This window comes from Hypanus sabinus, chromosome 18 (assembly GCF_030144855.1).
Source record: "Hypanus sabinus isolate sHypSab1 chromosome 18, sHypSab1.hap1, whole genome shotgun sequence".
NCBI classification, from domain to species: Eukaryota; Metazoa; Chordata; class Chondrichthyes; order Myliobatiformes; family Dasyatidae; genus Hypanus; species Hypanus sabinus.
The window spans coordinates 31,639,023-31,651,772 of NC_082723.1; the positions used below are offsets into that span (position 1 = coordinate 31,639,023).

Sequence of the window (12,750 nt, forward strand, 5' to 3'; positions counted from 1 at the left end):
TTATGACAGATCTTTCTTCGCATGTATCAAAATAATGAACTTACACAGCTTTTCTTCCTAGGATGGGCAGACCACTCCTATACACAATATTCCAGTGAGTTGCACCACAAGGAAACTCTATGGGCTAAATGGCCCATCTCTGCTCCTATGTCTATACTTGTACACAAATATTAGCACAGCAAAGGCGAACATCAGTTTCCCTTTCTACATGCTTAAAAAGCATTTTACCTTTGTGATCCCTGGATTCTCTAAATACCAACCAACACCTTTCAATCACTCTCCATTTAAAGAAAACCATGCCTTTTTATGCTTTGTACCGAAATGGAGGACATCATGTTTCCCCACATCATAGGCCCTTTATCGTCTTCTTGCCCATTTACTTAAGTAGCCTTTATTGTCCTGACGCCTCTTCTGCATCTTCCTCACAGTGACACCACCACCTAGAAGCTGTAGCACTACTGAAGGCAGTTCCCAGTTCTATGCATAAGCTGGGGGCATCCTGCAAGTGTCAGCACAATTCCGGCACCAACATAGTATGCCCACAAATTGAGAACAATGCTACCAAATCTCATCATAATGGTATTGGTTTATTGTCACTGGTACCAAAATACATTTAAAAAGTTGTATACAATCAAATCATTACACAGTGCATTGAAGTAGAATAAGGTAAAAGAATAACAGTAACAGTGCAAAAGCTGAAAAAGTGCAGTTAAGGGAAACAATAAAGTGCAAGATCATAATGAGGTAGACTGTCAGGCCGAGAGTCCATCTTATTGTAAGTGGTACGTGCTTTCAGGTTTCTGTATCTTATGCCTAAAGGGAGGGGGCAAGAATGTGGGTGATGTCTTCGATTCTGCTGATGAACTCCATCTAGGTTCACAAACTTGTTGTGCCATGGACCCCGGCCATTAACCAAAGGGTCCATGGACCCCAGGTTGGGAACTCCTGATCTAAATGGAGGTGCCACAAGTGACACAGATGCTGCCTCACTGATGCAGAAACCTGGTTTCAATCCAAACCTCCTGCACTGTCCGATGCAGTTTTCACATCCTCCCTGAGACCCCAAGAGCACCTGTTTCATTCCACATCAAGAAGTCCTGCAGGGTAGTAGGTTAATTGGCCAATTAATTACCCCTGATCTGCAAAAGTGGTAGGATTGGAGAGGAGTTGATGAGGTTGAACTTGGGGTAAAAATAGGATTAATGCAAGTGAGTGCTGTTGACATGCACTTAACGAATCAAAAGGCCTGCTTGTGTTGTAGTTCTATGATAAATTTTTCTAAAACTGCAGCATGAATGATAATAATTGTAACGCTACAATTCAACATTTGAACAAGAAAGAAAAGGTGTATGGACAAATCATTGGGTATAATTAAAGTGAAGGCTGCTAGGCTTTTTAGTCAGGGCATCAAAGATAATGAATGGGGTTGAGAGGGATAATAGATCAGCCATGATGCAATGACAGAGCAGACCTGACGGGTCAAATGGCATAACTCTGCTCCTATGCCTTCTGTTGACAAGTTTCCAAAGTACATCTTGTCACATTGAAAGTACACAAGACAGGGAAAAGGCAATAAGTATACCTGAATCGTTGGCTGCCCCCACTTCACCAGCTCGGGCCTGCATCTGTCCAAGTTGCGACTGCAGTGAAACATTCCAGCGTTGCGCGTCTTCCAGCTGGGGTCGCAGAGAACCCACCTCACTAAAGTCAACTACATCTCCTTTGGAAACGGCTTCTGGGCAACAAAGTTTTAACAATCAAGTCAATATCTACAGCTCAGGTACTCCCAGATGTCATTTTGCAGAAGTAACAAAGAAAGCAGATTCCATTTTCCAAGTAGTATAACCTCTTTTTCAAACTACACCCAACTAGGGTGTTCCATTCTTTACACAATACCTCAGTGAATCCAGTTATAGCACAAGAGCCATTAAAGCTGGATGCCATATAGCGGTTAGCACAATACTATTACAGCTCGTGGTGGAGCTCAGAGTTCAATTGCAACAGCCTCTGTAAGAAAGCCTGTACGGTCTTCTCGTGTGTCTGGTTTCCTCCGGGTGTTCCCACAGTTCAAAGACATTTGGTTAGTAGGTTAATGGGACATTATAAATGATTAGGTTAGGATTAAATAGGTGGGTTGCTGGGCAGTGCGGCTTGTTGGGCCAGAAGGGCTTGGGCTACATGGCATCTCTAAACAAATAAAAATAAACTGATCTCAAAAATTAAAAGGATCACGTTACAAGGAAAGAGTGATTACCTTAAGATTAGTTTTTATTTGTTACATATACATCAAAATATAAAAGTGAAATGTGTCATTTGCATCAAATCAAAAAGGATTGAAGACCACAAGTAGCACCATGCTTCCAGCGTCAACATAGCATGCCCATAACTCACTAACCCTAACCTGTACATCTTTGGAAAGTAGGAGGAAGCTGGAGCACTTGGAAGAAACCCACATGGTCACAGGGAAGATAAACAAACTCCTTAAAGATAGTGGGAATTGAACCCTGATCAGTGATCACTGGCACTGTAAAGCAGTTGCACAACCACATCACAGTGCAGCCCCTAAAATATGAGAAAGGCAGGAAAGAAAATTAAACTCTAGGAAAAGACAACAATGAACATGTAGGGAAAAGAGCGGTAACCTCCACCCACTCCCCTACTCCCCAAACCACCACTACTTTATCATTTCCTCTCAGTCACTTTATGCACAGACACTCCTGTGCCTAGCATCCCTTTATGGACATATAATCAATCTATGCACCGTTGCAAGAAGTGTTGGTGAACCCTTTGCATTTACCTGGCTTTCTGCATTAATTACTCATAAAATGTGGTCTGATCCTTATCCAAGTTACAATAATAGCCAAACACAATCTGCCTAAACAAATAACATACAAACAATTGTACTTTTCATTTCTTTATTGAAAACATCATTTAATCATTCACAGTCTAGGCTGGAAAAAGTAAATGAATCCTTGTTTTTAACAGCAGGTTGAATCTCCTTTAGCAGCAATAACCTCCACCAAACATTCTTGCTCAGTGTTTTTCTCATAGTGGACCCATAAACAGAGACTTTAACAAGTTCTGGTGATTTCTGCAGGTCTTTGCTGTTACCCTTGGGTTCTTTTTCACTTCCTTCAGCATTGTACATGGTGCGCTTACTGTGATCTTTGCAAGGAGACTAGCAACAGTACTGAATTTCCTGCATTTGTAGACAATTTCTCTTCTGTGGATTGATGAACACTCAGGTCTTTAGAATTGCTTTTGCAACCTTTTCCAGCTTCATGCATCTCTACAATTCTTCCAAGGTTCTCTGAAAGTTGTTTTGATCAAGGTATGGTACACATAAACAGATCTTTCTTGAGAAGAGCAGGCTCTGTCAGTGACCTGACTTTGTGTGTCTTTTTTCAGTAGGGCAGGGTACCTCTACAACCCACCTCCAATCTCATCTCAACAATCAGAACACCTGACTCCAAATAGCTTTGTCGAAGGCATTACCCCAGAGGTTCACATACTTTTTTTTTAAACTTAGACTGTGATTGTTTAGGTGGTGTGCTCATTGACGAGAAGTAGTACAATTGTTTGTGTGTTATTAGTTTTAGGCAGTTGTGTTTGTCTATTATTGTGACTTAGATGAAAATTAGACCATATTTTATGAGTAATTAATGCAGAAAACCAGGTAAGTGCAAAGGGTTCATAAACATTTTCTTGCAACTGTAGATGTATTTATATTTATTGTGTTTTTAAAATTATTATTGTGCTTTTTCTCGTGTTTATTTACGTTTCCTCGGATCTGGAGTAACAATTATTTTGTTCTCCTCTGCACAGTGTACTGGAAATGACATTAAGCAATTTAGAATTTATTGAATCAGTGCAGTGCTACCAGCAAGGCAAATGATTCTGCCTCGATGTTCACTGCCTCTATTCAAACTGAAGACTCCAGGCAGTATGCCTGAATCAGTTCCCTCAAGATAAAAACTGTCGATTTTGTTTTTTTTGCTGCTGGAAACAACAGCTCAACAGCTCTACCTGTATACCATCCTTTCAGCAATTTGCACAACAGATACTCAGTTTTTCTCTTTCAGAGCAAAGGTAAGGAACAAGATATACAATGACCCAATCAATGAATTTTAACCTCTACGTTGAATTGTCTCTCGCTAAATTTTCGAAACTACCTCACATCCTCTGCACATAAATGCAAATTAGACAGGAAAAATCTTTTCTTTATAAATCCTCTGTGTCAAAGAACCTCTTCAAACATTTTTTAAATGAAGCAAAACTTATTATTAGTTAATCTATATACTCAATTCCTCTATGATCACAGCATTTCTGTTACTGAAAGCAGAAGTACTACTAACCATAGTGAGAGTTTGGTCAAAACACCTGCAACAGACAGCATCCCTATACCACATAGCACTTCATTTCATCATAATCTGTTTCGGGAGGCTAAACCCGTTCTGTGCCAATCGTCCTTAAAACAACTGATTGATCATTTCTGGACTTCTCATTAACTGATGAATCACTGCAGAAACACTAAGATAACAGAAATCACCATGAAGAATTGAGGAAGTGAATCTGGGAATACAAGATACCAGAAAGTTGATACAACAGTAGGAAAATGCATTTTTATACAGCAACTATGTTAAGGGGCAGAACTTGTACAATACAAAAGGACCATATTAGAATCCAGGTTCTAACTATTGCACTGAAAAATAATTTGCTAAAAATCAACTCAGATATGTTTAAACAAAGAACTATTTCAAGAATCCCACTACAAGTTCAAAAACAATTAAACGTAAAACTTGGATTTCCTGCAGATTTGGGGTTTTCCAAACTTCTGTTATTTAAAAAGATTACCTTTATTTGTCACATGTACACCAAAATATTGAAATGTACAGTGAAATGCATCATTTTTTGTGTTAACATTTAACACAGTCCAATGATGGGCTGGGCAGCCCACAAGTGCCGCCATACTTTCACACCACTGTTGCATGCCCACAACTTACTAACCCTAACCTGCATGTCTTTGGAATAGAAACACAGAAAACCTACAGCACAATACAGGCCCTTCAGCCCACAAAGTTGTGCTGAACATGTCCCTACCTTAGAAATTACTAACCTGGAGCACTGCTCACAAGGAGAACATACAAACTCCCCTTACACACAGCAGCGGGAATTGCACTGTGACCAGTGCTACCTGCTACACTACCGTGCTGAGATCAATCAGCATTTGATATTGAAAAATAGTAGATTGTCTAGTGTCAGAGTATATTTATAAAACAACATGCAGCACTGGCACTGTGAAAAACAGCAATGTTTTATTCAACTGACATTAGCTCAACACTTTCAAAATCACTTTGGACTGCATGACTTAAATATTATGCTGAATGCAAAGAATCTGAAGAGGCAATTTATTCCAAAAGGGCTGTACAAAAATACTTTCCTAAAGACTATTCAAAGATAAAAATGTCTCCAAAAATCAGAATGTATGATTAAACGGTGATTTTTGCAATACTGTAATTACATTGTGAATTGTTCCAGCTGAATTTAAACACCATCCCATTAGTGGTCACAAAACTATTATTTTAGTCCTAAACAGAGAGCTAAATACATGGCACCCAGTCTATTAAATAGCATTTAATCAAGGTGATGCCAATTTAATTACAAGACCAAAAGACACAAGGGGAAGAATTAGGCCATTCTGCCTTCACTTCAAATATACCCAATGACTTGGCCTCCATAGCTGTCTGTGCAATGAATTCCACATATTTACCACACTCTGGTTAAAGTCTTTTTTCCTTTAACTCTGTTTCAAGTGCATGTCCCACAATTCTGAGGCTGTCCCTTCTGGTCTTAGAATCATGCACCATAAGAAACATCTTCTCTACATCCACTCTATCAAGGCCTTTCATTATTCGATAGGTTTCAATGAGACCTCACCTTCATTCTTCTAAGCTCCAGTAAGTAGTCCCAGAGACATCAAATGCTCCTCATGTGTTAATCCTTTCATTTCTGGAATTATTCACATGAATCTCCTCTGTATATTCTAATGCCAGCATGCCCCTTCTTAGATAAGGAGCCCAAGACTACTTACAATACTCCAAGTGCGGTCTGACCAATACCTTATAAAGCCCCAGCATTATATCCTTGCTTTTCTATTCTAGTCCTCTCAAAATGAATGCTAAAATTGCATTTGCCTTGCTCACCACCTATTCAACGTACAAGATAACCTTTAGGGAATCCTGCATGAGGACTTCTGATTTTTGAATAGTCCATGCCTTTATTCCTTCTGTTGAAGTGCACGATCATGCACTTCCCTATTCTCCTGCACATTCATTAACAATCCCACAATAAGCCTGTGCAGATGTATTAATGACTCATTTCACATTAAATAGAACATAAATATAGGAATAGCCTTCAATTAGTAACTTCCACAATAACATATCAATCTGACTACGGCTGCTTGAACCTCAATTCCACCCACCTACTTTGGCTTTGGCTTCATTAGCTGCAGATAATAAAAGTGACTTTTAAGATGAAGCCTCTCCCAACTGTATTCAGGGTAAAGACACTGTTTAACAGTAAAACCAAGCAGAATAAAACTATTAATTTTATAGCCCAAATCTGTACAGCATAGTAACAGACACTTCAGCCCAACTTGTCCATGCTGTACAAAGGAGCCATTCTGAGCTAGTCCCAGTTGTCTGCATTTAACCCATCCCTCTCCAATCCATGAACCTGTCTAAATGGCTTTTAAGCACAGACCTGTGCCCTCTAGTTTTATATTCCTGTACCCTTGGGGATAAGACAGCAGCTATTCAACTTATCAACACTCTTCAAGATTTTATAAACCTCTGAAGGCAACGCTCAACTTCCTTCACTCCATCTTGTTAGCAGCAGGTCCGTAGGCAAAAACACCTTGTCATTGAGAGACAACAGTAATTCAGATATTACCTGTTACAACTGTGGTGTGCAGAAGAGCATTTCTGAACGCACAAGACATTGAACCTTGAAGTGGATAGGCTACATACATCAGCAGAAGACTACACCGGGTTCTATTCCTGCACCTAATAAAGTGGCCACTGAGAGTAGATTCTGTTGCTGTCTACCACACCACCAGTTTCCATAAACGTGCTAATCATGCCATCAAGATTCACACCCAAAAATGTCCCTATGACTGATGGTCTGTACCAACACATTTTGTCTGATCCTGAGCAGATGTAACTAACCTCAGGGCCTGTTGGCAGGAAAGGAAGCTAAAAAGGTGGGTGAACAGCCTGTCTGTGATTGTGATTAAGAATCTGGTTAGCAGATTAGGCTGCAGCACTTAGTGTACTGAAATATTCCCATTGGTTTCCCACCTTTTTCTTTGGTGGCCTGAATTTGTTGTTCCAAGTTCTTCTGCAGATCTCGGTTGGTTTGAATGCTCTCCTCGAGTTGCTGTCGTAACAACTGAATGCCTGTCAGCTCCACCTGCAAGGCCTGGATGCGACTGCAACTGAACAAGAATTACAAGTGAGCAACACCATGGGAAACTGAGCTAACAAAGACCATAAGATATAGGAGCAGAATTAGGCCATTGAGACTGATCTGCTATTCAAACATGGCTGATTTATTATCCCTCTCAACCCCATTCTCCTGCCTTCTCCCCAAATGAAGGAAGCATCTCATACAGATGAGTTTTTTTTCCAGAATCCATGAGAGTGTTTCCTGATTTTATTTTATGTGTGTAACTTAAACAAATACATGTCTGATGGAGAAAAGCACATTGTGGAAATGTTGACAGATGACTGAACAAAAAAAGATCACTGATTAACTGAAGTTTTGAGATGCAGGGGACCGATAATTATTGTACACCTCGGTAAAATAAAGCACTGCCAAGTGCTGAAAGGTCCCACTTCAGTGGAAAACCACTTCCCTTGCCTAAAACCAGCCTTCCTGAGGGAGACTGGCAAATAAAATGACAAAGCTGTCAATAATTTGACACAATATTGCCTATGGTCTTTTGAGAAGTTTCAAACTGACTTTATTTCTAGTGAGATATTAGGCACTAAGCTCATCAGTCTGGAAGATTGAAAATCTGGCTGAGTGGTGCCAGGACAACAACCTTTTTCTCAATGTTAGCACGACATAGGAGCTGATTATTGATTTCAGGAGGATGAAACCAGAGGTCCATGAGCCAGTCTTCATTGTGTGTGTGTGTGGGGGGGGGGGGGGGGGTGTAGAAGAAGCAAATCAGAGGTAGAGAGGGTCAGCAACTTTAAATTGCCTGGTGCTATCATTTCAGAGTACTGGGCCCAGCATGCAACTGCAATTACAAAGAAAGCACGGCAGCACCTGTACGTCCTTTGGAGTTTGCGAAGATTCAGCATGAAATTGAAAACTCTTAGAAACTTCTATAGATGAGTTGTGGAGATACACTGACTGGCTGCATCACAGCCTGGTATGGAAACACCAATGCCCATGAACAAACAATCCTACAAAAAGAAGTGGATATGGCCCAGTCCATCATGGGTAAAGCTCTCCTCACCACTGACAACATCTACATGGAACGTGTCACAGGAATGCAGCATCCATCATCAGGGGCCACCACCACTCAGGACATGCCCTCTTCTCGTTGCTGCCGCTTTCAGGAAGGTGGTACAGGAGCCTCAGTGCTCACACCAACAGGTTTGGGAATAGTTATTACCTCTCAACCATCAGGCTCTTGAACCCAGGGGGATAACTTCACTCAATCATCGAAATGTTCCCAATAGCCTATGGACTCATTTTCAAGGACTCCTCATCTCATCTTCTTGATATTTATTGCTTGGTTATTTGTTTATTTATTATTCCTTTCTTTTTGTATTTGTATAGCTTGCTGTCTTTTGCACACTGGTTAAACACCCAAGTTGGTGCAGTCTTTCATTGATTCTACTATGGTTAGTATTCTATTATGGATTTATTGAACGTGCTCGCAAGAAAATGAATCTCAGGGTTGTACATAGTGACATATATATTTGTTGTTCAGTCATTTAGTTGAGTCCGACTCTTCATAACCTCATGGTCCATAGGGTTTTCATGGCAAGATACAGAAGTAGATTGCCAGGCCTTCTGTGCAGACACTGCTGCTGGCCAGGTTGGGACCTGGCTGGGTTGAACTCAGAACCATCTGTCCTAAGTCCAGTGCTGATGCCACTACACCACCACCAGCCAGCCACTGTAATAATAAATTTACATTGAACTTTATATATATTAAAAAATTAAATTAAATAAGTAGTGCAAAAAGAGAGCAAAAAAAACAAATAATGAGGTAGTGTAAATGCATTCATGGACCATTCAGAAATCTGATGACAGAGAGGAAGAGCAGTTCCTAACACGTTGACTATGTATCTTCAGGCTCCTGTACACCTCCCTTCTGATTTTAGCAAGAAGAGGAAATGTCCTGAGTGATGGGATATTCCATTCCTGTGACTGGAATTGGTTAAATGGCACACAACCTTTTTGAGTCCCATTCAGAAAGCTATGTACAATCTATTCTGGCAACAACACCAACGTTATGCATTTCCTTATTAAATCCTTTGCAGCGAAGGATGAAGCAACACACTGAAAGCTTATTGAATTAGGTTGAAAAACAAGCTCAAGATATGCAGTAAATGGGCTAATTTTCTACCTGTCTGAGTCTTTCACTGCCTTGATGAGTCTGGAGTACAGTTGCTGCTCTGTCTTCAGTGCCTGGTGCAAGCTTTCTTCTGAAACCTGATCCTCTAAGGCCTGTACAGGCTGCAGAAAGAAACTGCAATAAGTTTCCAAGTGAATTCAGCCTCATTATCTAACAGAGACAAAACAGATAAAAGCATCAACCTGCTGGCCATCTCCTCCGATGATCGTTCTCTCTCTTGGCAGATGGCCAGGTCTCTGGATATCATCCTTCAGTACGATCATTTCCCGTATCACCTGCTCTGTTCCCTTTAGCTCAGATGAAAATCCAGGCTGAATGTTCTGCGGTAAGAGAAACTAATTACATTTTCAAAACAAAAAACAATGCAGCATTTCAAAAATACCTGAACATTAACATCACGACATTTGCTTCATATATTTTAATATACTTCATACAAAGTCATCTCTGGCAGACTGGCTGGACAAAATCCACTGTTCTACAGGAGTGACGAAGCACAGAAAAAGTCACGGTCATCCACCGCAACCAGCGAAGACCCCATTCATGACAACGCATACCACTGGATCCAGACTTCCAAGGTCGAAAGAGCAAAACTGCCCAAGTACAACATCTTTTTCACTTTAAAAAAGATCTCCTGTATGGATTTTCTGTCATTGTTGAATACGACAAAAATCCAATATGCTTACAACCAAGCATTACAACCCTCTGCCTTAAAGAAGTACCAACAATTGCCAACACAATGAGTAAAACAATTTACACCCCAAGTGTACAAACTCCCCCACCCCCAATCCCAAGACTGTAGTTCTGGTATGGAACCTTACGTAAAAGTAAAGTACTTAAAGTTAGCCAGACAAGTAGTATCTGAAGAGGCAATTTCTGGTCCAGACCTTGCATCAAGAGTGGATGCTCCGTGACCCGCTGAGATATCCAGCGGATGAGTTTTTCCTGTGAATCTAGTAACTTTAAATACGTTAAACTTCAGGGAAGTACACTCAGTGGCCGCTTTAATAAGTACACCTGCTCATTAATGCCAATATCTATTCAGCCAATCATGTGGCAGCAACTCACTGCATAAAAGCATCCAGGCATGCTCACGAGGTTCAGTTGATGTTAGACCAAACACCAGAATGGGGAAGAAATGGGATTTAAGTGACTTTGTCTGTGGGATGATTATTGGTGCCTGATGGGGTGGTTTGAGTATCTCAGAAAATGCTGATTTACTGGGAATTTCAGAGTTTCCAGAGAAAGGTGTGAAATGCAAAAAATATGCAATGAGCAGCAGTTCTGTGGGTGTGAACACCTTGTTAATGAGAGGTCAGAGGGGAATGGCCAGACTGGTTCAAGCTGACAGGAAAGCAACAGTAACTCAAATAACCACGTGTTACAAAAATGGTGCGCAGAAGAACATCTCTCAATGCACAAAATATTGAACCTTGAAGTCGATGGGCTACAGCAGCAGAAAACCATTAACATATACAAGGGGTGATTAATAAGTTCGTGGCCTAAGGTAGAAGGTGTCAACTTTAGAAAACCTAGCACATTTAGTTTTCAACAGAGTCCCCTTGTACATACTTAGGCCAACGGTCATGGAGCAGACGGATCCTGGACCTCCAGAAAGTGTCCACAGATGGGTGATTAATAAGTACATGGCCTAAGGTAAAAGGAGATGAGTTATACAGCTCTCGTTACATGCACATGCAGTTCAACTCTGAGTGATTATGCAGAAAGTTTGAATCTCACCTAGTCCCTCAACACCAGCTCCATAGCAAAGAAAGCCCAGCAGCGTCTCTACTTTCTGCGAAGGCTGAGGAAAGTCCATCTCCCACCACACACCCCCCCCCCACCCCCCATCCTCATCACATTCTACAGGGGTTGTATTAAGAGCATCCTGAGCAGCTGCATCACTGCCTGGTTTGGAAATAGCACCATCTCGGATCGCAAGACCCTGCAGCAGATAGTGAGGTCAGCTGACAATAGACAGTAGGTGCAGGAGTAGGACATTCGGCCCTTCTAGCCAGCACCGCCATTCACTGTGATCTTGGCTGATCATACACAATCAGTACCCCGTTCCTGCCCTCTCCCCATATCCCTTGACCCTGCCATCTGTAAGAGCTCTATCTAACTCTTTCTTGAAAGCATCCAGAGAATTGGCCTCCACTGCCTTCTGAGGCAGAGCATTCCACAGATCCACAACTCTCTGGGTGAAAAAGTTTCTCCGCATCTCTGTTCTAAATGGCCTACCCCTTATTCTTAAACTGTGGCCTCTAGTTCTGGACTCACCCATCAGCAGGAACATGCTTCCTGCCTCCAGTGTGTCCAATCCCTTAATAATCTTGCATGTTTCAATCAGATCCCCTCTCATCCTTCTAAATTTCAGTGTATACAAGCCCAGTTACTCCAATCTTTCAACATATGACAGTCCCGCCATTCCGGGAATTAACCTTGTGAACCTACGCTGCACTCCCTCAATAGCAAGAATGTCCTTCCTCAAATTTGGAGACCAAAACTGCACACAATACTCCAGGTAGGGTCTCACTAGGGCCCTGTACAGCTGCAGAAGGACCTCTTTACTCCTATACTCAATTCTTCTTGTTATAAAGGCCAGCATGCCATTAGCTTCCTTCACTGCCTGCTGTACCTGCATGCTTGCTTTCATTGACTGATATACAAGAACATCTTGATCTCGTTGTACTTTCCCTTTTCCTAACGACTCCATTTAGATAGTAATCTGCTTTCCTGTTCTTGCCACCAAAGTGGATAACCTCACATTTATCCACATTAAACTGCATCTGCTCATTCACCCAACCTGTCCAAGTCACCCTGCATTCTCATAACATCCTCCTGACATTTCACACTGCCACCCAGCTTTGTGTCATCAGCAAATTTGCTAATGTTACTTTTAATCCCTTCATCTAAATCATCAATGTATATTGTAAACAGCTGCAGTCCCAGCACCAAACCTTGCGGTACCCCACTGGTCACAGCCTGCCATTCTGCAAGGGACCCGTTAATCGCTACTCTTTGTTTCCTGTCAGCCAGCCAATTTTCAATCCATGTCAGTACTCTGCCCCCAATACCATGTGCCCTAATTTTGC

At 41.3% G+C, this 12,750-nt stretch overlaps 1 protein-coding gene across 7 annotated transcripts in view; it reads right to left on the reverse strand.

Annotated features, from left to right (window-relative positions):
- cdk5rap2 (CDK5 regulatory subunit associated protein 2) overlaps nt 1–12,750 on the reverse strand; it is a 159,572-nt gene that overhangs the window by 67,147 nt on the left and 79,675 nt on the right. For 6 of the 7 annotated variants that reach the window (XM_059993982.1, XM_059993981.1, XM_059993980.1 and 3 more), the window contains 4 exons: nt 9,841–9,978; nt 9,650–9,759; nt 7,359–7,495; nt 1,583–1,735 (listed from right to left, as the gene is read on the reverse strand). In XM_059993982.1, coding sequence (XP_059849965.1) covers nt 1,583–1,735; nt 7,359–7,495; nt 9,650–9,759; nt 9,841–9,978 — 538 coding nt within the window. The remainder of the gene's footprint in view (nt 1–1,582; nt 1,736–7,358; nt 7,496–9,649; nt 9,760–9,840; nt 9,979–12,750) is intronic. The other variant, XM_059993978.1, reaches the window with a different exon arrangement.